Genomic DNA, 25447 nt, shown 5'->3' with positions numbered 1-25447 from the left:
TCCAATGAACACCCAGGACTGATCTCCTTTAGGATGGACTGGTTGGATCTTCTTGCAGTCCAAGGGACTCTCAAGAGTCTTCTCCAACACCACAGTTCAAAAGCATCAATTCTTTGGTGCTCAGCTTTCTTCACAGTCCAACTCTCACATCCACACATGACTACTGGAAAAACCATAGCCTTGACTAGACGGACCTTTGTTGGCAAAGTAATGTCTCTGCTTTTCAATATGCTATCTAGGTTGGTCATAACTTTCCTTCCAAAGAATAAGCGTCTTTTAATTTCATGGCTGCAATCACCATCTGCAGTGATTTTGGAGCCCAAAAAAATAAAGCCTGACACTGTTTCCACTGTTTCCCCATCTATTTCCCATGAAGTGATGGGACTAGATGCCATGATCTTAGTTTTCTGAATGTTGAGCTTTAAGCCAACTTTTTCACTCTTCTCTTTCACTTTCATCAAGAGGCTTTTTAGTTCCTCTTCACTTTCTGCCATAAGGGTGGTGTCATCTGCATATCTGAGGTTATTGATATTTCTCCCGGCAATCTTGATTCCAGCTTGTGCTTCTTCCAGCCCAGCGTTTCTCATGATGTACTCTGCATATAAGTTAAATAAGTAGGGTGACAATATACAGCCTTGACATACTCCTTTTCCTATTTGGAACCAGTCTGTTGTTCCATGTCCAGTTCTAACTGTGCTTCCTGACCTGCATACAGGTTTCTCAAGAGGCAGGTCAGGTGGTCTGGTATTCCCATCTCTTTCAGAATTTTCCACAGTTTATTGTGATCCACACAGTCAAAGGCTTTGGCATAGTCAGTAAAGCAGAAATAGATGTTTTTCTGGAACTCTCTTGCTTTTTTGATGATCCAGCAGATGTTGGCAATTTGATCTCTGGTTCCTCTGCCTTTTCTAAAACCAGCTTGAACATCTGGAAGTTCACAGTTCACGTATTGCTGAAGCCTGGCTTGGAGAATTTTGAGCATTACTTTACTAGCATGAGAGATGAGTGCAATTGTGCAGTAGTTTGAGCATTCTTTGGCATTGCCTTTCTTTGGGATTGGAATGAAAACTGACCTTTTCCAGTCCTGTGGCCACTGCTCAGTTTTCCAAATTTGCTCTTAGGCACTATTATACATTGCTTACTAAAATTGGGAAGGAATACTTTTTTCTTTAATATTTACTTTTAGTTATGTGTTTGGGTATGGCACATGCAATCTTCAATCTTCCTTGCATGTGATCCTTTTTTAGTTTTGGCATGCAGAATCTCTAGTCGTGGCTCCTGGGCTCTAGTTCCCCCACCAGGGATCAAACCTGGGCCCCCCACATTTGGGAGCTTGGAGTCCCAGCCACTGGATTACCAGGGAAGTCCTAGGAGGGAATTTCTTAAACAAACATAAGAATGTAAATCATAAAGGAAAATACTGATAAATTTAGACACATTAATATTAGAAACAAATTTATTTTAAAAACTACTGTAAAAAGAATGCAAAGTCAAGCTACAAACTTGGAGAAGATGTTTTCAAGACATAACTGAAAAGGACTGTTATCTGGAATTTATAAAGACCTCCTACAAATAAAAAGATGAACCACCAAATAGACTAAGGGGCAGCAGAGAAAATGAACAGGAATTTTATAAAAGAAGCAGAAATGGCTCATAAATATGAAAAGTTGTTCATTCTCTATAGTAATCAAGAAAATATAAAGTAAAACCACATGAAGATATCATTTCACACTCACTAATACGCTGGCAAAAATTTAAATGTCTAGCAATATTGAGATTTGACATGGCTGTGGAGCAACAGGAGCTCTCATCTACTGCTGGTGAAAAGTATAACTTGGTATAACTATTTTGAGAAATTGTATGTTTTGGTATAACTATTTTGTATTACTTGGTAATGTTGAATGTGTTAATATCTTATGATTCTGCAATCCTACCCCTACAGATATGCCCTAAAGACAGAAGGAGTAAGGTTTATAGTCCCATTGATTGCATTAGCAAAACTGGAAGCAATCCAAATGCCCACCTGCAGTGGAATGATAAATTGTAGTACATTCATATGATGGAATATCAGAGAGCAGTATAAATGAATGAGCCATGGCTACACATGTCCACATGGATGAATTTTAGAAACAGTGAAAGAACACAAAAGAAAATATACGGTACAATGCAATGAATAGCTATTTAATGGCAGGCAAAACTGAATAATGTATTATTTATGGATTTACATATCTGGTAAAAAAATAAATGAAAAGTAATAGTATCATTATCATAAAGTTAAGGATATAAGTTACCTCTGGTAAGCAAGGGAAGAAAGGTTCGGGAATAATTGTTCAGCAGCCAATCAATCAATAATGTCTTCCATAGGACCTAATTTAATTTGTTTGTTTCCCAAATGAATGGCCAGTCACTTAAAAATATTTATCATTTCCTTCTTATTATAGTTATTTCCTTTTATGATGTTATCTTATACTTTTATCCTATGCTAAGTTCCCTTTTATAGTTGGGCCTATTTCTGGGCCTTTTTCTCTTCTGTTGATTCTATTTGTCTATTAGTCTATCCATAACACTCTATTTTAATTAATGCAATTATATAGTATGTTTGGGGACCTCCCTGGTAACTCAGTGGTAAAGAATTCACCTGCCAATGCAGGTGATGTGTTTCATCCCTGGGTTGGGAGGATCACCTGGAGAAAGTGAAAGTGTTAGTTGCTGAGTCGAGTCTGATTCTTTGTGTGACTCCATGGACTGTAGCCCGCCAGTTTCCTCTGTTCATGGAATTCTCCAGGCAAGAATGCTGGAGTGGGAATGAAGAGATGCAAGAATGAGGAGAACCCCGTGGTTCTCCTCCAGGGGATCTTTCTGACCCAGGGATCTAACCTGGGTCTCCTGCATTGCGGGCAGATTCTTTACTGTCGGAGCCACCAGGGAAGCCCCCTCCCCTGGAGAAGGAAATGGCAACTCACTTTAGTATTCTTGCTGGAAAAATCCCATGGGCAGAGGAACCTGGTGGGCTATATAGTCCATGGAGTTGAAAAAGAGTCAGACATGACTTAGTGACTAAACAATAGCAACAGTGTGTTTTGATGTCTAATGCTGAAACTTTTCCATTATTAGTTTTGTTAACTGAAAAAAATTATTCCTACATAGGGAAGATTATATTTTTCAAATATGGGCACAATAACATTTCTGGTTCCACATACTATTCCAGAACCTTGCCACTTTCCCATCAAGAAGTGGAGTTTGTTTCTTGTCCCCTTAATTTAGCCTTTGTGAGTGTCTCAATAAATGCATGTGGTGGAAGTGACACTGTATGACTTCCAAGTCTGGGTTAGAACAGGTAATAGCGTTTCTTCTTTCCTGTCTCTTGGGACATGCCCTTGGAAACCAGCCACCATGTTGTGAGGAAGCCATGCAGCCAGATGGAAAGGCCTGTGTATGTCATAGCCCCAGCGGGGGTCCCAGGTGACAGCCAACATCAGTCATCAGACATGTGAGTGAGTGAGCCAGCAAATGGCTCTAGCCTCTAGGCTTTAATTTGCTCCCATTGACGCAGAGTGGACCAGAAACAAGCGGTTCCCATAGAGCCCTTTCTAAATTACAGGTTTGTGAGTAAAAATATTAATCCGCTAAGTTTTGGAGGCCATTTGTTACACAGCAATAGATAACTGAAACAGTGCATTTAAATTTCTAGATTAGTTTTAGAAACATCTTGTCAAGTTTCAGTATAAAACCTTCACTCCTCTGAGGTAACATGTTCTGCTAAGTAGCATCCTGCCCTATTACCCTGTCCTTACAAACACAAGTCTACCTGAATGGAAGTTTTTGTTGAATTTCTTCTTAAAAGTGGGAATTTTACTATATATATATAAAGTATATACACACGCACACATATCTGCAACTTAACTTTTAAAATAATATTTACTTGTTTTTATTTATTTGGCTGAGCCAGATCTCAGTTGTGGCACGCGGGATCTTCAGTCTTCGTTGTGGCATGTGAACTCTTAATTATGATATGTGGGATCTATTTCCCCAACCAAGAATTGGCGGCATGTGAACTGTGATATATGGGATCTATTTCCTCAACCAAAAATTGAACCTGGGCCCCCTGCATGGGGAGTGCAGAGTCTCAGCCACTGGACCACCAGGAAGTCCCTGCAACTTACTTTTTTTAACCTTACAAAATATTGTACGTATTTGTCTGTCAGGTAGTGTTTAGAGCAGAAAGTCTGCTAAGCATCGAAACCAGTAAGGCAGGGAAGGGACTCCTAAGGGCATGCTGGAGAATGGCCAAGAGCAGATATTTAGAGCATGGAGCCAGGCAATCAAACACATGGATGGTGCAAGAAGGAGGATTATCCTCATTAGTCCCTGAGATGAGTGCAGCTGCCTGAAGATGCCTTTAGGGACCCAACCACAGTGTGTGGGAGGGCTGATCATGCTTGATGGAATGGCAGTGGGGTGGACACTTCCCAGTACTCTCACATCTTTCATCATGGTAGACTGAGGCTACAGCTTTTCTCGGGGCGGAAGGGTGTCCCTGGGCTTAGCAAACTCTCCAGAACCTTCCAGATGGTTTCCTAGGCCAACTTGTGGAGCTGACCATGGTGCTGGCAGGAGATCCCAGGTGATATACCAGAGTTTTCATGTAGCAAGCTCAGTTTTGCTATTGCTCAGTAGCCCAGTGGTGGGCCATGGGGTGGAATCTTCATGAAGACAACAGCGAGAGGTCTTGCCATGGTGGATATATCAGGGATTAGGGGAGACTGGGTCACAGATTGCTGGTGACAGGAGGGCCTCTCTTGTATTTGGAGTGTCTGTTCCAGTGATGTAGGGGCGGAAATAGTGAGATGAGGCCAGGATAAGGATGCAGGTGAAGAGATTTCTTTAAAAAAATAAAATTTTTATTATGAAAAAATTTCAAATATAGAAAAAAGAAAGGAAAACTATAATCCCCATATACACATACCCATCATCCTGCTTTAAGAATTGTCAACATTTGGCCAATCTTGTTTTATCTAGACCTCCTCCACTCTCCAACTCACTCACTCTAGATTATTTAATATAGATATTCATTGTATCATTATAGCTGTTATATATATATATATATATATATATATATATATCAAATAATATACTCCTCTGTCCCTGGGATTCTCCAGGCAAGAATACTGGAGTGGGTTGCCATTTCCTTCTCCAATGCATGAAAATGAAAAGTGAAAGTGAATTTGCTCAGTCGTGCCCAACTCTTAGCGACCCCACGGACTGCAGCCTACCAGGCTCCTCCGTCCATGCGATTTTCCAGGCAAGAGTACTGGAGTGGGGTGCCATTGCCTTCTCCCATATATCAAATAGTTCAGGATTTATGTAAATACTTCAGTATGACTAAAAATAAGGACTCTTTTTAACACAGTCCTAATGCCATAATCACGCCTAAAAAATAATCTGTTATTATCATCAAATATCCACTGGGTGTCCAAATTTTTCCAATTTTCTGAAAGAAAATGTATTTTTCTGTGATATGTTCCAAACAATAACAGCAAGGTCCACACATTGCATTACATTTGGTTTTGGTTAATGTTTCTTAAATCTTTCTAATCTACATTCCCTCAGTTTATTTGTTGAGGAAACTGGTCATTTGCTCTATAGAATTTCCCACATTCCCCATTTTTATAATTGCACCTTTATAGTACAATAACCTTTTATTATTGAAAAGTTATGTATTTCTTTGTATTTATTTTATTTTTGGCAGCTCTGAGTCTTCGTTGCTGTGCAGGCTTTCTCCAGTGGCAATCGTTCTCATTGCAGTGGCTTCTCTTGTTGCAGAGCACAGGCTGTAGGCAAGAAGGCTCAGTAGGGGCTCACCAACTCCAGAGCGCAGGCTCGGTTGTTGTGGTGCATGGGCTTAACTGCCTGACAGAATGTGGGATCTTCCCAGACGTGGGATCTTCCAGACCAGGGATCATACCCATGTCCCCTGCATTGGCAAGCGGATTCTTAACCACTGGACCACCAGGGAGGTCCTGTTTTTAACCTTTTAAAACTTGTTCCTCTGTCTCCTTTATTTCCTGTAAACTGACCATGAGCTCTTCAGTCTTGATCAGTTTAATTTTGACTTTTTGGCAAGAATACTTTATGGGTGGTGCTGTGTACTTCCTACTGCATCACATTAAGATGTACTCTTCTTGTGATATAAAGATTAAATAGTGTACTCAGGTTTCATCATCTGATCTAGCCATTCTGAAACTCCATTTTGGTCTTTCATTGAATGGTTTTAGCAGTCACTGATGATTATTGCCTGGATCCAGCTGTCATTAGAGGTTACACATTGGTACTATCCAAATTCTATCACTCCTTCTGAATTTACTAGCTAAAATTCTTTGTTGCTGTTGTTTGGTTGGTTGTTTTCTTCATTTTATTTTTGCCTGGGAGTTGGGAGGCTTTGGGCTTTGGGGCATCAATTTAGGGGCAGCATTTGATGTCCCAGGGACTGATGGGACGTGGAGTCCAACCCCTAAAGGCTGTCATGCATTGGGCGAGCTGATGGCTACCCCTCCCCACAGGTCAGGATACCTGGGGCCTGACCGCCTTGGGGTACTAGGTGCAGGACCATGTCCTGCCTACCAGCTGACATTTTGTAAAGGACTTTGTAAGGGACTTTTCCTCATCAACTACTTGCTTACCCCAAGGCAAGTTCTTTCTGAAGAAGTTTGGTTATCGAAAAGGACAGGGTAGAAACCTAGGAGAGACTTGTATTGTCTGGGTTTGAGTGCTAAGTCACTTCAATCGTGTCTGACTCTTTGCAACCCCATGAACTATAGCCCACCAGTCTCCTCTGTCCATGGGATTGTCCAGGCAAGAATACTGGAGTGGGTTGCCATGCCCATCTCTTCCCAACTCAGGGGTTGAATGTCTCTTGTATCTCCTACATTGGCAGGCAGGTTCTTAACCACCAGTACCCCCTGGGAAGCCTGAGACTTCTGTTACGTGTTACATGCTAAGTTGCTCAGTCTTGTCTGACTCTTTGAGGCCTCATGGACTATATCCTGGCAGGCTCTTCTTTGAACTCTGTTGCTGCTGCTGCTGCTGCTAAGTCACTTCAGTCATGTCTGACTCTGAGCAACCCCATAGACGGCAGCCCACCAGGCTCCCCCGTCCCTGGGATTCTCCAGGCAAGAACACTGGAGTGGGTTGCCATTTCCTTCTCCAATGCATGAAAATGAAAAGTGAAAGTGAAGTCGCTCAGTCATGTCTGACCCTCAGCGACCCCATGGACCGCAGCCTTCCAGGCTTCTCCATCCATGGGATTTTCCAGGCAAGAGTACTGGAGTGGGACTCTGTTAAGACCCAGTAAATCCCAAGGCTCCCTGAAACTTAGTCATCCTTTACAGTCACTTGTTGATTAAGGCAGAAGCTGGATGCTGAGAGTAGGCAGGAAGTCTCAGTATAATGTGGCATATAATCGAGCTGAGATGAAGTGTTTGTTGCTGTTATTGTTTAGTTGCTAAGTCATGCCTGACTCTTTTGTGACTACCATGGACTGTAGCCTGCCAGGCTCCTCGGTCCATGGGATTTCCCATGCAAGGATACTGGAGTGGGTTGCCATTTCTTCCTGCAGAGGATCTTCCTGACCCAAGGACTGAACTTGTGTCTCCTGCATTGGCAGGTGGATTCTTTCCCACTGAGCCACCAGAGGTAAAGTGTAGGATGTCACTAACCTGGAGCCATTAGGGAAGGAGGTTTTCCCAGGGATATCATGATCTAGCCCAGATGGCAGGTAAGGCAGTGAGAGGGAATCAACACTCAAGTTGAGGTAGATGTTTCAAGGAGCATGTTTAAAGACCTCAGGGAAAGGGAATTTCCCTGATGGTCCAGTGGTTAAGACTCAGTGCCTCCAATTGCTGGGGAACTAAGATCCCACATGCTGCATGGCATGGTCAAAATGAAACATAACCATAAAGACCTCAGAGGGAAAGAGTGCAGCCTGGCCATCTTGGGGGTCTTAGACTATTTCAGTATTTAGAATAAAGACATCTTTGTGGAAGACAGAAAATAAGGTAGATTAATACCTGCATGTTGCTTGGTACTGTCTTGGGTAGAGAGTGAAGGAGTCAATGGAATTACTGCTTGACTGCTGCCTCTTAGATTCCTGAAACTTCCATTGCATTCCTCTTACAAACAACTGATGACTTAATGCAGAGAAAGGAGACATCTCTGATTTGGGCAAGGTTCTAAAACACCGTCCAGGCAAGGAGGGAAGAGTCCTGGGGCCTGGTTACCTTGAAGTCCCAGCCTTCCTGCCCAGTCTCGTTCCTGTCTTCCAGGTAGGAGGTGACACACCTAACCTCCCCGGACTGGTGTGCTCTCCCAGTCTTGGCAGCAGCACTGGGACCTGACAGCACCATCTATGTCTGGGGTCTAGGGGATCTCCTGTGTGTGACGGGCCATGTTACGTTCTCCTGGGGGTGGTGGATGAGATGGTTGGTTCATTAAAAGAAAGCACAAATTAGCGACTTCCCTGGTGGTCCAGTGGCTAAGATTCCACATTCCCAGTGCAGGGGGTCCAGATTTGATCCCTTGTCAGGGAAGTAGATCCTACATGCCACAATTAAGAGCCTGCACAGCCAAATACATAAACGTTTTTTAAAAAATTTTAAAGATTAAAAAAAAAATAGTTTAGGAACACCGATAGTCTCACCCTGCCAGCTCTCCTTGTGACAACCGCCTTCAAAATCTTCAGGTTCTATCTGGCCATAAAAATGAGATTTTGGCACCAATGGCATCATACTGTAATCATTGGCATGAACTAGTCATCATAACTACCCCACCCCTTGGTCCTCTTCAGGACTTTCCTGTGCAAGATACAAAGGGTCAACAGAGGAGGAGCCATAGGCCCCCAGAGACAAAGTGATCTCAGGAAGAGGTTCACCAGTTTATTTCTTAGAAAAATCATTTCCAACAGCTCATGTAAAAACAGCACAGTGAGCGGTTTGTGGCTGTGGCAGGCAGATGGAGACATGGCTCACTATATGTCACCAGCCTGGGTTTGGCTTTAAAAGGAAAAGCTGCTAAGGGTCAGAGGCTGAGAGAGTAGAGTGAAGCCAGGTCTCTGCAGAATGGAGGGTTCAAAATGTGGAACCCTCCCTAGGAGCTGGAGCTGGGGGGCTGGGGGGCTGCTTCAGAGCCAGATGTCAGAGCTGCAGTCGCCCCCAGGGTAGCGGAGCTCATGGGCCAGGGCTGGGCCAAGGGGCTCCTTCCCAAAATCCACTAGGAAGTTGGGGTTCAACTTCAGCCCTCCCCTTACTGTGTCTACGTCGATCTGCAGCATCACAGAGCCTTCCCTGGTGGAGACAGGGCAGGAGAAGAAAGAGGTCAGAGGGGGCCACCTCTCCTTCCATCAAAATTAGGTAAGTGTTGGTGGAAGGAGGAGGGCTTCCTGAGGAGGGAGGAGAGTCTGCAAGGCGAGCTGAGGAGTCTTCAGGAAGCCCAACCCCTCTGGGAGAGGAGGGCTGGGAGGGGAGCCCAGGCTGTCTCCTTACCTGATGAGATCAGGGTAAAACTGCTTGTCCCAGGCACTGTACAGCGATGTGGTAACATAGAGACGGGTCCCATCCAAGCTGAGCTGGATCATCTGAGGGCCTCCAGCCACTCGCTTCCCCTTGGGAAAAGCAGGGGTCAGATCCCAGGGTTACAAACAGGTCGTGGGAATCAGTGGCACCACTCAAACCCGGAGAGATATTCAGCTGCGGCCCAGCCCTCTCCCCCATACCTCTCCAGCAGGGATCTGAGGGACCCTTGATCTGTGGGAGAGACAGCCTCACCTTGACCACCAGGGGCTCTGGCTGGCACTTTAGCTCCTGGTCCTCCAAGACCTGCACAGGGCCTCCCTTAACAATGCTGCCCCCGAGGAAGATCTGGATGGGGAGGTGCAGAGCGGAAAGGAGGACAGTGGCGGGCGGTGAGGACATTCCAGGAAGAGCACCTCACTTCCTCACATTCCCCATGTGCAACCACGATTCCCTGTGGTTCTGGCCTGAGCGTCCCTCAGCCCCCATCTCTGTTTTTCCTGCACCTTCTTTATCATCCCCCAGGTACTTTGTACCCTTTGCCTCATGTTTAGACATCTACTTCCTCCCTCCCTCCCTCTCCATCCTGCTGGGACCCCACCTGTCCCACGAGGCGGGGCCTCTTGGGGTCAGAGATGTCATACTGTCGCAGGTCCCCGTGCAGCCAGTTGCTGAAGTAGAGGAAGCGGTCGTCCAGGGACAGCAGGATGTCAGTGATCAGGCCTGGGGGTACGGGGTGGGGTCCAGAGGCTTTAGGGACTCTTGTTCCCCAGCCCAGGAACCAACGTTCCAATTCCCATGCTCCCCCGAGCACTCACTTGGCATTTCAGGCAGTATCCAACCCTTCACTTTCTTGGGGGGCACCTGGATCACCTTCTCCACTGACCAAGTCCCTCCCTGCATTGGGGTTAAGAGGCAGAGAGGGGAGCCTGTCAGAGTCGGGTGATGGGCGTCAGGTCTAGGTCCCCCTAGAGTGTACTGTCTGCAGAGAGACAGTAGGTATAGGGTCTTGCCACTAGGGTCTAACTCCCATGCAGACCTTCCTAAGGCAGGGATCATGTCTGCTTTCCCTTTGTGTTCCCAGCACTTAGCACAGAGTGTGTGTGTGTGCTAAGTTGCTTAAGCTGTGTCCAACTCTTTGCGACCCTACGGACCTCAGTCCTCCAGGTTCCTCTGTCCGTGGGGTTCTCCTGGCAAGAATCCTGGAGTGGTTGCTGTATCAGGGTTGCTGTGCCTTGATCCAGGGGTTCTTCTCAACCCAGGGATTAAACCCATGTCTCTTTACATCTACCTGCATTGGCAGGTGGGTTCTTTACCACTAGCACCACCCTGGGAAGCCCTAGCACAGTGCCTGACTCACTAAATATTTTTTGAATGAATGAACGAATATGGCCAGTTGGGGCTTAGGGAGAAATTAGCCTAGGACAGAGAAGAGAGGCAGGGCAGGTGGCCTTATTTTTAATTCCTGGGAAGTCTGGGTTGGTGGAGCCAGAGGAGGAGGAGGCCTGGGTCACCCTGAGGGAGAAGGGAGGGCACAGTACGGAAGCTGGCAGAGAGTTGACAGGACTGCTGGGAGGAGAGGGCCAGAGCTCACATCACCTGGTTCTTGTAGAAGCGCTGGATGTTGGAGCCAAGGGCACAGCCCACGAAGCCCTGGTCAGCGGCCGGGTTGTGTAGGAAGCGGATCTCCAGGGGGATGAGACCGTCCTGCAGAGTCAGGGTCTGCACCCTCTCATGGCGCTGCCAGTCCCACACGTATAAGTGTTGCCCATACAGCCCTGGGGTGGAGACACGGCCGAAAGATGGAATCAGGATCAGGGCAGGAGAGCCTGGGCCAAGGCTGGGGCCCAGCCCAGGGTAGAAGGATGAAAGATGGGTTGGAGGGATCAGAAGGATGCTTGAGCAAGTCAAGCACTCAGCACATCCTATACCATCACCCCAAGGTTCCAGGATCCACATGACGGAAATAAGATGGCTGGAGAGTGGGGGTTTGGAAGAGAAAAGCAGGGGTTCATGTGAGCAGGCTCCAGCCAGCCCATGGGTATACGGGGGATTCTCACCTGCCTCCACATCAGCAGGGTTGAAGCCATCTCGTAAGACATTGGGAGCTGCCCATTCAGTACTGATCATGACATTGTGTCGAGGTTGGTACCAGAAGTCATAGCCCATAGGCGCAGCACCTCCAGGTTGCTCCCACGTCCCCTTCACCTCAAATGTCTCTCCATCCAGGAGCACAAAACCCCCTGAGCAGTGAGGAAAGTAGAGCGGTAGATAGAGGTGGTGGAGACAGGACCCGTATCCAGCCCTCACCCCAGGCCTGTCCAAGAGGCTCCAAGCCCATCGCCTGGTGCCCCTCCTCCCACTGGGTGTGCCAGGTCCTTAGATTCAGGAGGTGGATTTGGCCACCTGTCCAAAGGGTCCCACCCAGAAGGCCAGATGAAAGGTGGGGACTTGCTCTGGTGTTCCTGCCTTTCATCAGTTCATCCCTCTCCCAGACCAAAGGGTTCATTTTTCCTCCCTTGTGCCAGGATCTTTTAGTACACTGTACCCTATGCTTCCTCTGCCCAGTCTCCTACTTTCAGTGTAGGATTCCTGCCAGAGTCTAAACTCCATTCAGCTCACTACATTTTTTTAGACAAAGAAAATGCTATTTATTTGTAATTTGACACGAGTGCCCACTGTTTTTCCCTAGCTGAGTAGGTTGTGACACCTTGCCATTTCTTTGCAAATGTAAATAGATGTCTACTCCTAAGTGTTCTTAAATCTCGGAATGTCATGCAACCCGTCTTCTGGAAAAAGCAGTTAAATGGAGTCTAATGCAGTAACCTTGATCTAATGCAGTCTAATGCAGTAATCTACTGCAGTCTAATGCAGTAATCAGTAAGGCCATCCATGACCTTAACTGATAGTTCACTCCAAGCCCTTTGGATGGAAAGCTCTGGTGAAACAGGTGAGGCTGGGAGAGAAGCAGTACACCACAGTGATTAAGACATAATTGGGGAGGCACAGTGCCAGGTTTGAGTTCTAGCTCTGCTACTTAATAGCTGCTGACTTAATCAGTCTGCACCCCAGGTTCCTAACATGTGAAACAGGGATCACAGTAGCATCTGTCTCGTAGGGCGCGTCTGGCACATAGTAGACATTTCATGTAAAAGCTATTGATCACACCATAAGTGAGCAAGTAGCTATGACAATTAAGGATCCCAAGGATTGTAAGATTTGCTCTTGAATTTGGGAAGGCTGATATTAAATGTATCTGTTTTCTGAGGCCATGTCTGTACTCTCTCACGTTCCCCATGGCAGATCAGAACTTGTAAGTGAATTCATCATTCAAGGCTCATCCTCATAAAAATAATTGAAACAACTGAAGTTACACACATATGTGCTAAGTTGTTTCAGTTTTGTCTGACTGTGTTCAACCCTATGGACTCCAGCCCACCAGGTTTCTCTGTCCATGGGGTTCTCTAGGCAGCAATACTGGAGTGGGTTGCCCTGCCCTCCTCCAGGGGATCTTCCCGGCCCAGGGATCGAACCCACATCTCTTACGTCAATCTGCACTGGCAGCTAAGTTCTTTACCACTAGTGCCAGCTGGGAAGACCAAAGTTACATGATTATTATTTAAATACTGGATGAGACCCACCCTCTGATTCTCCCCGGAAGGTCATTCCGTCCCTCCCGTAGTTTGGAATCTGCTTCCCTCACAGGTGTGCCTACAATACCTTTGCCATTGCCCCTGGGGTCTCCCAGGGCACTGATCATCACCTCCCCACTGGCCAGACAGTGGCTGGTGTGGAGGTAGCTCAGGTCACACTTGGCATGGATCTCCTTGGGCTCAACGACCTGGAGAGGGGTAAGGAATGATGTCAGAAACCAACAGGGCCAGGAGTCTCCACTCTTTACTCCTCCCCTCCCACACTTCCATTTGCTGACCCACCCTCTTTTCCTTTCAAACATGGACACAATTTTCTCTGTAGGAATATGGCAAAGGTTCAGTCTGCAGAGCAGCAGTGGCGTCAGAGAGACTGACAACTCTCTGGCAGAAAGCTGGAATTTCTCTCCTCCCTCCTTCCCATTCCTCCCCAGTCTTGAGGGCATTCACAGCCCTTTGAGACCATAAGCTCCTCCCAGGCTGGGAGGATGCCAGTGTCAATTCTGTATCACCAGCGGCCAGCAGTGAGCGCCTGGCACAAAGAGGGCACTCAGCAAAGTGTTGAAAGGAGGGATCAGAGGCTCCGCCTAAGGGAAACCCTGGGCTCACTAACTCACTGGGGAAGAAATGGCTCCTTCAGCTCAGAGTGAAAAACAAGAGCCTCCTTCCTCCCTTGTGGTGCCCCTGGGTGACAATGACCCAGCACACTTGGTAACTCTCCTCCAAAGTCCAGCCCTGCTCCCTGCTGCTGAGCCTGACCCTGTGCAGGGGCCCGAGGCAGCTGCTGTAGGGGCGGCTTTCCTGCCCATAGGCTGCCCCAGGTGCTGAGCACATTAGGGGCTCAGAGCTGGCTGGGGCAGAGGACGTGCCTTGTGCAGCTTTGGAGCACGGGGCTCGGTGGCCACATCCACCACATAGACTCGGGAGGAGATGAGGCTGGGCAGCACCAGCTTGGTGCGCGACTTGGTGCTGTCCCCAAAGCAGCTGCTGCAGGTGTTCCATCCCGAGTGATGCAGTTCGTCCTTCAGGTTGGGCATGGGCAGCCGGTGGATGACCTAGCAGAGGAGAGCGGGTATGGGCGGTGCTTATCCAGACCATGCCTCTGTGCGCTTTTCAAAAGAGGCCCCCTGGACCCACTGCAGCTGGCAGCAGAGCACCGCCTTGATTCCAGCACTGACCTTGCACATGGGTGGGGGTGCTCTTCTGCAATGAGCAACCTGAACAACCAGACCCAGGGAGGGTGAAGAAGGATGGGGTGGGGAGGGGACTGTCAGAGCAATCTAGAGGAGGGGGTCTTAGGGCCCGCTGGCGTCCAAGCGCCACCTCACCTGGGAATACTGGGGAGACTTGGGGTTGACGTCCACAGTGGCCAGGTAATCCGGGGCTTCAGTGCCCGTGTTTCGGTAAATGCAGGGCAGGTAGACAAGCTCCTCCCTGGGTCCTAGAGGGTAGAAAGCAGGCAGTGGGGGTGATGTGCTGGGGAGGAGGGCCAGACCAGTGCTGGTGTGCCAGCAACGGGGTCAGTAACAGGCACTGGCTTGCCCACCCCTGGGGATGCTGGATCTCAACCTTCTCACACTTACCTTTCATGGCCTCCAGAGGGGAAGGGTAGCCAGGTCCGCATTTCCCACATTTGGTAGCTGTGGAAACAATGGGGCTTGTTGGCTGGCCCACGCTCTGGAGGGCGAAGGCTCCTTCCTTACATGCTGCACCCCCCAGTCCTCCCATCCCACCACTGGCCAAGGCAGAGGAACCGTCCCAGGTCCCCTCCAGACCTTCCTGAGTGTGTGGGAGTGGTGGGGAGAGTTGCAGAGATATATTTGAAGGTGCACGACCCTCAAGCAGGACCCAGGGGAGGCAGGAGAAGGGTAAGTGCAGGGGAGGCTGTGTGGTGCAATGGTTATGACATTGACTTGGGTCCCCATCTCAGCTGGTTGGTCACTGACTGGCCATGGGAACTTAGACACATCACTTTATCTCCTTGGCCTCAGTTTTCACATCATCTGTAAGAAGAGGGTAATAAGAATACCACAGTAGGCTTGTATGAGAAATAAACCAGGAGTTGAAGTCAAGCATGAGGCTGTGTCCTTGCCTGGGAGCAGCCAGTTAACCCTGGTTGTGCTTGAGGAACAGCCCTCAGGTGGCACCTGTTCATCTCATTTCACTTGAAAGGCATCTAAGCCAGGAATTCGGATACTTCCTGCTTCCCTCCCCTCTGGGTCCTGAACCTCAGGCTGCCAGCCAGCGCTAGGGTTATATAACCAAGAGTCTGGGAAGAGTTAGGAGGCTGAAGTTCAAGGCTGCAGGACAGACACCAGCTGAAGATCCTTAGACCAGTTTCTACCCCTGTGTGGGCCCCATCCACTTGGTTTATCTGTAAGTCAACCCTGGAGAGTTCAGATGCCCAACCACCAGAGCTGTAGGAAGTGGCCCTCCTTGTCCCCTGAAGTCTGGCAAGAGAAGCCACGTGGATCTAGGGGACCACAGTCAGGAACCAAAGTCAGTCCCTGACAAGGATGGCTACCACTAGGCATTAAGCATCAGGATTTGGGGCCTAATCTGGAGGAAGGGCTGAGGAATAAACTGAGGGAGTTGTAGACCAAAAAAAACCCTGGAGTGGAGTTCACAGGACTTGACATGGCCTCCCTGCCTGGAGCCTGGCCAGTCTGGCCACTGCTCCAGAATCCAACTTCCACTGGTACCTGGGCTCAGGCCCTCAGCCAGGGAGCCAGGTCCCCTACTTGCAGCAGACTTAGGAGTCTAAAAGGCAGTAACAGCAATGGAGAGTCCAGAGTGTGCTTTCAAAGTCCAGGTTTGACATCTACTCTCTCCATTTTCTCCCCCTTTGCCTAAAAGGGCTAATAATACCTCACCTTCTTCTTTAAGTGGCTGTGAAAGCCAAACGAGACAAAGTATTCAGAAGTACTTTCAGGTGAGAAATGTTGTATAAATATGGGGAGATCCAAGGCAGTGCCTGGTGTTCAGAGAGAGGGCTGGGCTGGACTGGGACAGGTGAGGCCCAGCCCCAAGGAATTAATACTTGTTCAGCTCTACAACCAAGCTGTGTCAGGATTTGGCACAGGAGGTGAGGGGGAGGGGAAGGAGCTTGCCAGAAACAGAATGGAAGGAGGTTCAAAACTCCAAGACCTCAAGGGGCTTCCCTGGTGGTCCACTGGTTAAGAATCTGACTTGCAGTGCAGGGGATGTGGGTTCGATCCCTAGTTGGGGAATTCAGATTCTGCAGGCAGTAAGGCTACTAAGCCCACAGCTCTGGAACCCATGCACCACAACTAGAGAACCCTCGCTGCAATTAAAAGACCCCTGGTGCTGCAACTAGGACCCCATGCAGCCAAATAAATAAATAAAAATATTAAAAAAAAAAAAACAACAACTCCAAGACATCAAGACAGAGATACAAAAACTGCAAAGCCAGAGACTGAGAGAGAAGTAAAGGTATGAAGGAGGTGTGTTGTGAAGGAGGTATTGCCCCTAAGCACTATCCTCCCATCCCAGAGCCCAAGTGCCCCATGCCGCAACACCCACAGCATTTCTCCCAGTCAGGGTCAGGCCCTGTGAGCCACTCAGACTCCACTGATCATCAGTCCTCTTTCTCGGGGAGCATCTATCTTAAGCATCTCAAGCAACATCTCTGACTATCTTTGGGTTTGAGATGAGCCCAGGGGTTCTTCCAAAGCCAGGCTGGCTTGTTGGGCATTCCACCAGCACAGGAAAGAGCCAGGTCCTAGGAGGCAAGAACCTCAATACTCCCAAGCAGACCCAGGCTCCTCCTCAGCCTGACATCAAGAAGTCCACGCATAGGGGAATAGGAGAGCTTGGAGACTTGGAGAACTGAGAAGGTGGAGGCACTGAAACAGTCTGAAACAGCCTTTCTCCCCTGCCCCCCGTTTTAAGAGAGTGTGGGGGCTCCCTGACCTCCCTCCTGGAGTGATTGGTGGGGCAGGATAGCTAGAGAGCCCCCTGGCCACGGAAGGCCGGGTTCCCTAGTCCCTGCAGTGAGAAGCTGGCCTAGGACTGAATCAGGGTTGTCAGTCTCCCATGGTAACTGTCAGAGACCGTACAGTAGCTCTTAAGTGCCCTCACCCGTACGTATTTTCTCAGCTGCAGCAAGGCGCCCTGGTCCCAGGTTGCAGCTGGGGAGCTGGGTGGGAGCCCAAGGTCACCCTTCCCAGCAGTCCCTCTGCCTTCCCAGACAGACGATTCCAGAACTTTGGTTCTGGGAAATGCAGGGGTCGGGGTGGGGTGGCGACAGTGGAGCAGAGCCGGGCAGCTCCCTCCGCTAACCAGCTCCCGCTCCAGGTTTTCGGTCACTTCCTGGTGGGGGGCGGGCCAGCGGCGGGCAGCGCACGGTGGTCAGAAGCCCCGCTCCTTACCCATGCTGCTCGCTGGTGCGCTTTGCTCCCGAGGGGTCTGCCAGGAGTGGGCAGAGAGAGAAGGTTGTGCAGGTGTCCAGGCTGGCTGGCTGTGCGGGAAAGGGGCACCGGGACGGAATTTATACAAACAATTGGGGTGGGCGGGGCAGGGGGAGGGCCCGGGCCGCAGCTAGGCGGGAATGACGGATAGCGGCTGGCTAGCTGGGGCACTTTCAAATGGCCTGGGCAGCTGTTTGTGTGAGAGTGCAAGTGTGTGTGCGAAGGAACCTGAGCGTGTGCAGATGTGCGCTGTGTCTGAGCACGTTTCCCTTCAGCGGGGTGGGGGCCTGGCCATGCGCTTTTGTGTATCTGGGCGGGTTTTCGCTCCTGTATACCTGTGTGCTGCCTGCGTGTATGTGCAAGTGCCTGCGGGAGTGTGTATTTGTGTCAGTGTGGCTATGTGAGGGTGCTTGTGTGTGCCTGTGTACATCTGTGTACCTGCCAGAATGTTTATGCCTTTATGGGCATGGGCATGTGTATTGGCATGAGTGTGTATGCTCACACGTTTCTGGATCTCTAAACACTCATCTCTGCACATGGACCTGACTCTTGGCATTCAGAGACCCTGAGGACTGTGGGCTCATTTGCTCCCCAATCCATAGCCAGGGTCAACTCCCTCCTGAGGTTCCTTCTTATTCCAGACATTTGTGTTCCCCTACCACAGCTGCCCTGACAGGGGCCAGGGCGGGGTTGTGTGTCCAGGTTCCACCTTCCCCAGACCCATTAGCTCCTCATAAGCTTTGAAGTGGAAAGAAGCTTGGCAGTGCTCATTACTACTCTCTACTACCCTCGTAAACCTCAGAAGGTGAAAGTGGAATGCTCCCCCTCACCTCCTAGCCTGGTGCCCCAACAACTCCTTAGGGCAGCATAGCAGGGCCCAAGGACAGCCCAGCGTGATGCCATTGTCCCTAGCTGACCGTGACAGGCCCTAAAACTCAGGCTCTCCATCTATCCAGGATATAGTTCTCCAACTGGAGGATTCCATGACTTCTGAGCCTGCTAATAGAGTGTCCCAGCTCCTAGGCAAATGACAGCTACTTGTTCAAGAACTGAGGGATGGTTAAAGCCTGATCCCTTATCTCTCTGGGGGCTGCCCTCATCTGGGGAGTGAGGGTTTAGAGAGCTGGAAAAGAGGACCCCCACAAATTGCTGTGCATCTCGAAACCAAGGGCCCCCTCTGTCATCAAACTTGGCTACGTGACTGGAGTAACCCCCACGCCCTTCTTCTAGGAACCTGCTGGCTCTGGTCTCAGGAAGCCTCTTTCATCTCATGGATGAAAGCTCTGCCCTGAAGTTTTTATTGGAGAGTAAAAGTAACAATGTTTGGGCTTGAGGTTGCCTGTCGAAAAGAGCCACAGGGCTTCTAAACCAGAGTGGCAGGCAGGAAAGCGAGGCTGGGCTTTGGTGTGTGGTGTGATGGGTGTCTGGCCTCCTGGTTCCCATGGGTGAGGGATCATTTGACTCAAGGGAAGATGCTCTGTGGCTGCCCATGACCGGGGTCCTCCCTTATCCCCTCATCCCCAGTGTCACTCAGCCCCTCTTGGCTCTTTCCTGCTTCTACATCCTCGCCATTGTACTGTCACCCAGGCAGCTGACAAGGGGGTGCAGCTGTCCCACAGGCGGTGGCCCCTCAGGGCTACTTCTTCACCTTTGCCAGCTTCCTGCTTCCAGGCTGCCTCCACTCACCCTGCCCCATCCCTCTGGCCACCCTCATTCTGGGGTCTCTATTGCCCACCTCTTCTCTACTCTTCTACTTTTTGGCTTGAGGGAGACTAACAGCCAAGATCTGAAAGAGAAAGAACCCTCAGCACCCCCCTTATCAATAGTTCTTAACTTCAAAGAAGCTATTATTTAGCTTGTCCCAGAGTCTGTCACGCAATGCAAGTTCTCTCATGCCCTGCGGCTCCACACTCTCACCTCTAGCCTCTTCCTGTGATTTTCTCTCAGAATCCTCACTCCAGAGCCTGAAAAGTTCTGGGGAAAGTTGTCCCAATCGGGGCTGCAGGTAGAGGCAATCCAGGGTCAGGGTTCAGACTGATAATGATAACGGAGAAGTGCCTTGGTGTATTTGCTTCTTTGGGTATGAACAGGGCTTGGGGTAAACTGTACCCCAATCAGCACGGGTCTCCTGAGTGCCCCTAGTGCTGCTTCTCAGGAATTTCAGGGATCCCTTTCCTGAAACAGAGGCCAACTGGAGCTGGGCGAGTTGGACTTCAGTCTACTCACCTGGGTGGCCCTGCATGACGCCCTGACTCTGGGCATCCCCCAGCCCGAAACTGGGTGCTTGGGAAGGCTGGCAGGGTGGGTGTATTCCTTCTGTTGTTTCAAGCCCCAGAGAGGCACAGTGATTATTAGAGGCGATAGGTTATCAGGTTAACAACTAGACAGCCAGGCGATTGTGTAACCGCTGCCCGAGCTTTGGCTGTGGCCTCCACAAACAGGAAGTGGGGTGTTCCTGGCTGAAGTGGGTGGTCCTGGAGCCGCAGCCACAGGGGGCGGGGGTGGGGGGCACTGCTGGTCCCCCCTTTTTCTTTCACCTGAAGCCCGATTTCTTTGGGGCCCTGAGAACATTGACGGGGAAACGGGGAATTGAGGAAAGAAGTACTAAACCCAGTGAAGGGAAGGGGGAGGAAATGATGAACAACATGATGTTTTTACAAAAGAAAAGAAACCTTGGTGTTCTTCATCTCTAGCAGAACAAAAGTGACAGGGAAGCAGTCGCAATTGGCCTGGGAGTGATATTGGGAAGAAAGAAAAATTAAGTTATGAAATCTCCTCCCACGCACCAACCCTTGTCTAGCGCCCAGTTTAACCCTGTCCCAACCCACTCTTGTAAGTAAATCATCTTTTCTCTTACAAAGAAACTGAGGCTCAGAGAGGGTCAAGGCAACTGACAGATGGTATGGCAGGATTTCCATCCAGATCTGCCTGATTGAGGAGCTCACAGTTTTTATAATCATTCCTTGGCATTTCTGTGTTTTGTTTTGCTTTGTTTGGTTGAAGGAGGAGGGTGGGGAGCACAGAAGGAATGTGGAAAGCTGTGGTGTTTTGTTTCTGAGAAATCTCAGAACATGGAGAGTTTTTCTTGAAAGGGGGAGAGGAGTGAGGAAGCAGATGTCCTCAGCTTGGAACTGTGCAGTCTTGGTGGGGGGAGTGGTGAAAACTCCCCGGTGCTCCAGGAAAGACTGGGAGCATATACATCTGAATGCCAGCCTGGTTAGCTTTGGAAAGAGGCAATGAAAGGAAGGGGATAATTTTCCATTATTTAAAAAATATACTTGTGCATTTTAAAAGATAACCAGCATGGGGAATTCCCTGGCGGTCTGGGGGTTAGGACTCAGTACTGTCAATGCTGTGACCAGGTTTCAAGCCCTGGTCAGGGAACTAAAATCCCACAAGCTGCACAGCCAAAACAAAGGTGTGGCCAAAAAGAAGAAAAGAAAAGAGAACAAGTATGTGTTACTTTTGTAAACAAACTCCAAGTAAAGGTATTAGAACAAAACAAACACAGATCAGATCAGTCACTCAGTCGTGTCCGACTCTTTGTGACCCCATGAATCGCAGCACGCCAGGCCTCCCTGTCCATCACCAACTCCCGGAGTTCACCCAGACTCACGTCCATTGAGTCAGTGACGCCATCCAGCCATCTCATCCTCTGTCGTCCCCTTCTCCTCCTGCCCCCAATCCCTCCCAGCATCAGAGTCTTTTCCAATGAGTCAACTCTTCTCATGAGGTGGCCAAAGTACTGGAGTTTGAGCTTTAGCATCATTCCTTCCAAAGAACTCCCAGGGCTGATCTCCTTCAGAATGGACCGGTTGGATCTCCCTGCAGTCCAAGGGACTCTCAAGAGTCTTCTCCAACACCACAGTTCAAAAGCATCAATTCTTCGGCACTCAGCCTTCTTCACAGTCCAACTCTCACATCCATACATGACCACTGGAAAAACCATAGCCTTGACTAGACGGACCTTTGTTGGCAAAGTAATGTCTCTGCTTTTCAATATGCTATCTAACACATATATATTAATATTAGAGAGAGGAAGGAAGGAAGGAAGGAAGGAAGAAAGGAAGGAAAGCAGGGTGGAAGATCAGTATGGTGTGGTCAGGGCCACAGTGGGATCTCATGCCTTGGAGAAGGACTGGCTCTGGACCCTTCACACAGCAGTTGTCTCACTAACCTGTCTACCCTCTCCTTTGGAAGACAAACGTGTGCATGGTCATTCATGCATTCAATCTCCACAAATACCCTGTTTTGGTAGGCAAATTGGTGAACAAGACAAAATTTCTATCAAAGAGTTGACATTCTAAGGGAGATAGCCTTAGAATATTATCTAATATCATTAGATAACAAGTAATCAAGTAAATGTATAAATAAATAGGATCATTTCATATATATTCTAGGGTGCTTCCCAGGTGGCTCAGATAGTAAAGAATCTGCCCACAATGCAGGAGAGCTGGGTTTAATCCCTGGGTTGGGAAGGTCGCCTGAAGAAGAACCCACTCCAGTATTCTTGCCTGGAGAATTCCATGGACAGAGGAGCCTGGTGGGCTACACTCCATGGGGTCACAAAGAGTCAGACATGACTGAGTGACTAATGCTTCCATATAAGTGCTAGGAAGGAAGTCCAACAATGTCAAGATGATAGAACAACATTCGATAGGGCTGTCTGGTATATACAGGGACAGATTTGTGTGCAAAAGAGCAGGATAAACAAACTAAGAGCCCAAGAACACACGAAGGTATACAAAAATGCCTGTAGCACATAAAGTAGCAGCCCATGGCAGCCTGGAGCAGAACTGGCTAGACAGGTTGAGGTTTTAACCAGCTCAGAATTTCTGAGCCCTACCCTGCTCATTTCTCTGCACTCTCAGAGGAAGGAATAGCTTTTACTGAGAAGCTGTTACCAGGTGTGACTGGTGCCAGGCTGGGCGCTGCATGCTAGCAAGAGGCCCACAGCAAACTTGGAGAGGCAAGGAGCTTTTTTCTTCATCCCGCATTAATGAGACAGAATCTTACTAATTTATCCAGCTGCTTACCCTCCTCTCGCAGTATCTCCCCTCTCTGAACAATGCTGAATTCAGAGCCTGCTGCCCAGACTGACAACAAAATTCAGAGAAGAGAAATAAAGAGAAAACCACACTGTCCTTTGCCAGGGCTTCCTGCAAAGGGCAGAATGTGAGAGAGCGTCCTTCCTACCTCTAATACACGCAGAAATATCCTCCCTCTGGCCTGCAGCCGATGCTTGAAACTTCGCCACCCACCGTTTCGGTCTTTGTCTTGTGGGGTGACCTCACCCCTGAGCTGCAAGGATTACCCCTGGGGTGCTAAGCCACAAGCACCTTAGCAGTGTGGACAGATGTATGCCTCCCAGTCGGCAGTGCTGAGGAGTGGCTATTGGTCTAATGGCAAGAGCGAGGGAGACTCTGAAGAAGGGAAAGAAAGTGTTTTTAAAGCGCTTAATTATTTTGTCCCTATTTCTCTTTTTTTTCCTTTTTTTTTTTTTTTTTTTTTTGTGGCCATGCCGGGTGATACATGGGATCTTAGTTCCCCTCCTCCTTCTTTTTGTGTGTAGTAGTGTAGTCCATGCGACCCCATGGACTACAGCCTGCCAGGCTCCTCTGTCATGGAATTATCCTGGTAAGAATACTGGAGTGGGTTGCCATTTCCTACTCAATGGAATCTTCCTGATTCAGGGTTCGAACCCATGTCTTCTGCATTGGCAGGTGGGCTCCTTACCTCTGCACCACCCGGAAAGCCCCATAATTCACCCGCCAGGGATCAAACCCGCACCCCCCGCTTTGGAATCACAGCGTCTTTTTGTGGTTGTTGTTTTATTTATTTTTGGTTGTTCTAGGTCTTCGTTGCTCTGTGCAGGTTTTCTCTAGTGCGGTGGTTGGGGGCTACTCTTCGTTGCAGGGCTCTGGCTCTTCATTGTGGTGGCTTTGCTTGTTGGGGAGCACGATCTCTAGGGCTCCCAGACTCTAGAGCATGGGCTCAGTAGTTATGGCACACACGTTTAGTTGCTCTATGGCATGTGGGATCTTCCTGGATCAGGGATCAAACCTGTGTCTCCTGCACTGGCAGGCAGATTCCTTACCACTGTGCCACTAGGGAAGCTGGGAAGCTTGGAGTCTTAACCACTGGACTTCCAGGAAAGTCCCTGCTCCTATCTCTTGAGAGAAAAAAAAAGAATAGCAAGTAGGATAGGGAGATCTCTCTCTTTCTCTCATTCTGGAAGATATCAATAAATACAAAAATAGAATGAATGATTTTTTACTGAAAGTGGATGATGAACCCACAGGTACATCATCCACTTTCAGTAAAGATCAGCTTATAACCCATTTTGTTTCAACTATACCTCCCAGCCTCCCTCTACCTTGGATTTCTTTTTTGGCAGTGAACTCTAGGCATTTTATTGTATTTTGAATTAATATTTCAGTATGCATCCCTTCAAGATAATAATTCTTTTTAAAATTATTTTTTAATTAATTATTAGGGCAAAGGCTAATAGAGTTTTGTCAAGAGAATGCACTGGTCATAGCAAACACCCTCTTCCAACAACACAAGAGAAGACTCTACACATGGACATCACCAGATGGCCAACACCAAAATCAGGTTGATTATATTCTTTGCAGCCAAAGATGAAGAATCTCTATACAGTCAGCAAAAACAAGACCAGGAGCTGACTGTGGCTCAGATCATGAACTCCTCATTGCCAAATTCAAACTTAAATCAAAGAAACTAGGGAGAACCACTAGACCATTCAGGTATGACCTAAATCAAATCCCTTATGATTATACAATGGAAGTGAGAAATAGATTTAAGGGACTAGATCTGATAGATAGAGTGCCTGAGGAACTATGGATGGAGGTTTGTGACATTGTACAGGAGACAGGGATCAAGACCAACCCCAAGAAAAAGAAATGCAGAAAACCAAAATGGCTCTCTGAAGAGACCTTACAAATAGCTGTGAAAAGAAGAGACGTGAAAAGCAAAGGAGAAAGGAAAGATATACCCATTTGAATGCAGAGTTCTAAAGAATAGCAAGGAGAGATAAGAAAGCCTTCCTCAGTCATCAGTGCAAAGAAATAGAGGAAAACAATAGAATGGGAAAGACAAGAGATTTCTTCAAGAAAATTAGAGATACCAAGGGAACTTTTCATGCAAAGATGGGCTCAATAAAGGACAGAAATGGTATGGACCTAACAGAAGGAGAAGATATTAAGAAGAGGTGGCAAAAATACACAGACGAACTGTACAAAAAAGATCTTCACGACCCAGATAACCATGATGATGTGATCACTCACCTAGAGTCAGACATCCTGGAATGTGAAGTCAAGTGGGCCTTAGAAAGCATCACTATGAACAAAGTTAGTGGAGGTGATGAAATTCCAGTTGAGGTGTTTCAAATCTTAAAAGATGATGCTGTGAAAGTGCTGCATTCAATATGCCAGCAAATTTGGAAAACTCAGCAGTGGCCACAGGACTGGAAAAGATCCGTTTTCATTCCAATCCCAAAGAAAGGCAATGCCAAAGAATGCTCAAACTACCACACAATTGCACTCATCTCACATGGTAGTAAAGTAATGCTCAAAATTCTCCAAACCAGGCTTCAGCAATACATGAACCATGAACTTTCAGATGTTCAAGCTGGTTTTAGAAAAGGCAGAGGAACCAGAGATCAAATTGCCAACATCTGCTGGATCATCGAAAAAGCAAGAGAGTTCCAGAAAAACATCTATTTCTGCTTTATTGACTATGCCAAAGCCTTTGACTGTGTGGATCACAATAAACTGTGGAAAAT

General features: G+C 48.2%; 1 protein-coding gene across 2 annotated transcripts; it reads right to left on the bottom strand.

The window, feature by feature from the left end:
* Positions 1-8910: 8910 nt before the first annotated feature.
* On the bottom strand, positions 8911-17733 carry SELENBP1 (selenium binding protein 1). 2 transcript variants are annotated; one of them, XM_019955600.2, is made up of 12 exons: positions 17605-17733; positions 14797-14853; positions 14542-14654; positions 14083-14268; positions 13284-13404; positions 11624-11806; positions 11163-11341; positions 10382-10460; positions 10165-10286; positions 9819-9911; positions 9537-9655; positions 8911-9338 (listed from the first exon to the last, which is right to left on the bottom strand). In XM_019955600.2, the coding sequence occupies exons 1-12, from the start codon at positions 17606-17608 to the stop codon at positions 9176-9178; spliced, it is 1419 nt and encodes a 472-aa protein (XP_019811159.1). In that variant the 5' UTR covers positions 17609-17733; the 3' UTR covers positions 8911-9175. The 2 variants fall into 2 exon arrangements, with proteins under 2 accessions (XP_019811159.1, XP_070641797.1); XM_070785696.1 differs by lacking the exon at positions 17605-17733 and adding an exon at positions 17315-17426.
* Between the last annotated feature and the right edge of the window lie 7714 nt (positions 17734-25447).

This window comes from Bos indicus, chromosome 3 (assembly GCF_029378745.1).
Source record: "Bos indicus isolate NIAB-ARS_2022 breed Sahiwal x Tharparkar chromosome 3, NIAB-ARS_B.indTharparkar_mat_pri_1.0, whole genome shotgun sequence".
Lineage (NCBI taxonomy): Eukaryota > Metazoa > Chordata > Mammalia > Artiodactyla > Bovidae > Bos > Bos indicus.
Note: the sequence above shows the minus strand (reverse complement) of the source record. Positions and strands in the feature narration are given on the sequence as shown.

Bases quoted from the DNA above. Each gene is read 5' to 3' on its own strand.
- SELENBP1 (XM_019955600.2), bottom strand. The intron at 14,655-14,796 runs GTAAGTGTGAGA...TCTACCCTCTAG, and splicing joins CCCTCTGGAGGCCATGAAAG to GACCCAGGGAGGAGCTTGTC. The intron at 9,656-9,818 runs GTGAGGCTGTCT...GCTTTTCCCAAG, and splicing joins CAGAGCCCCTGGTGGTCAAG to GGGAAGCGAGTGGCTGGAGG.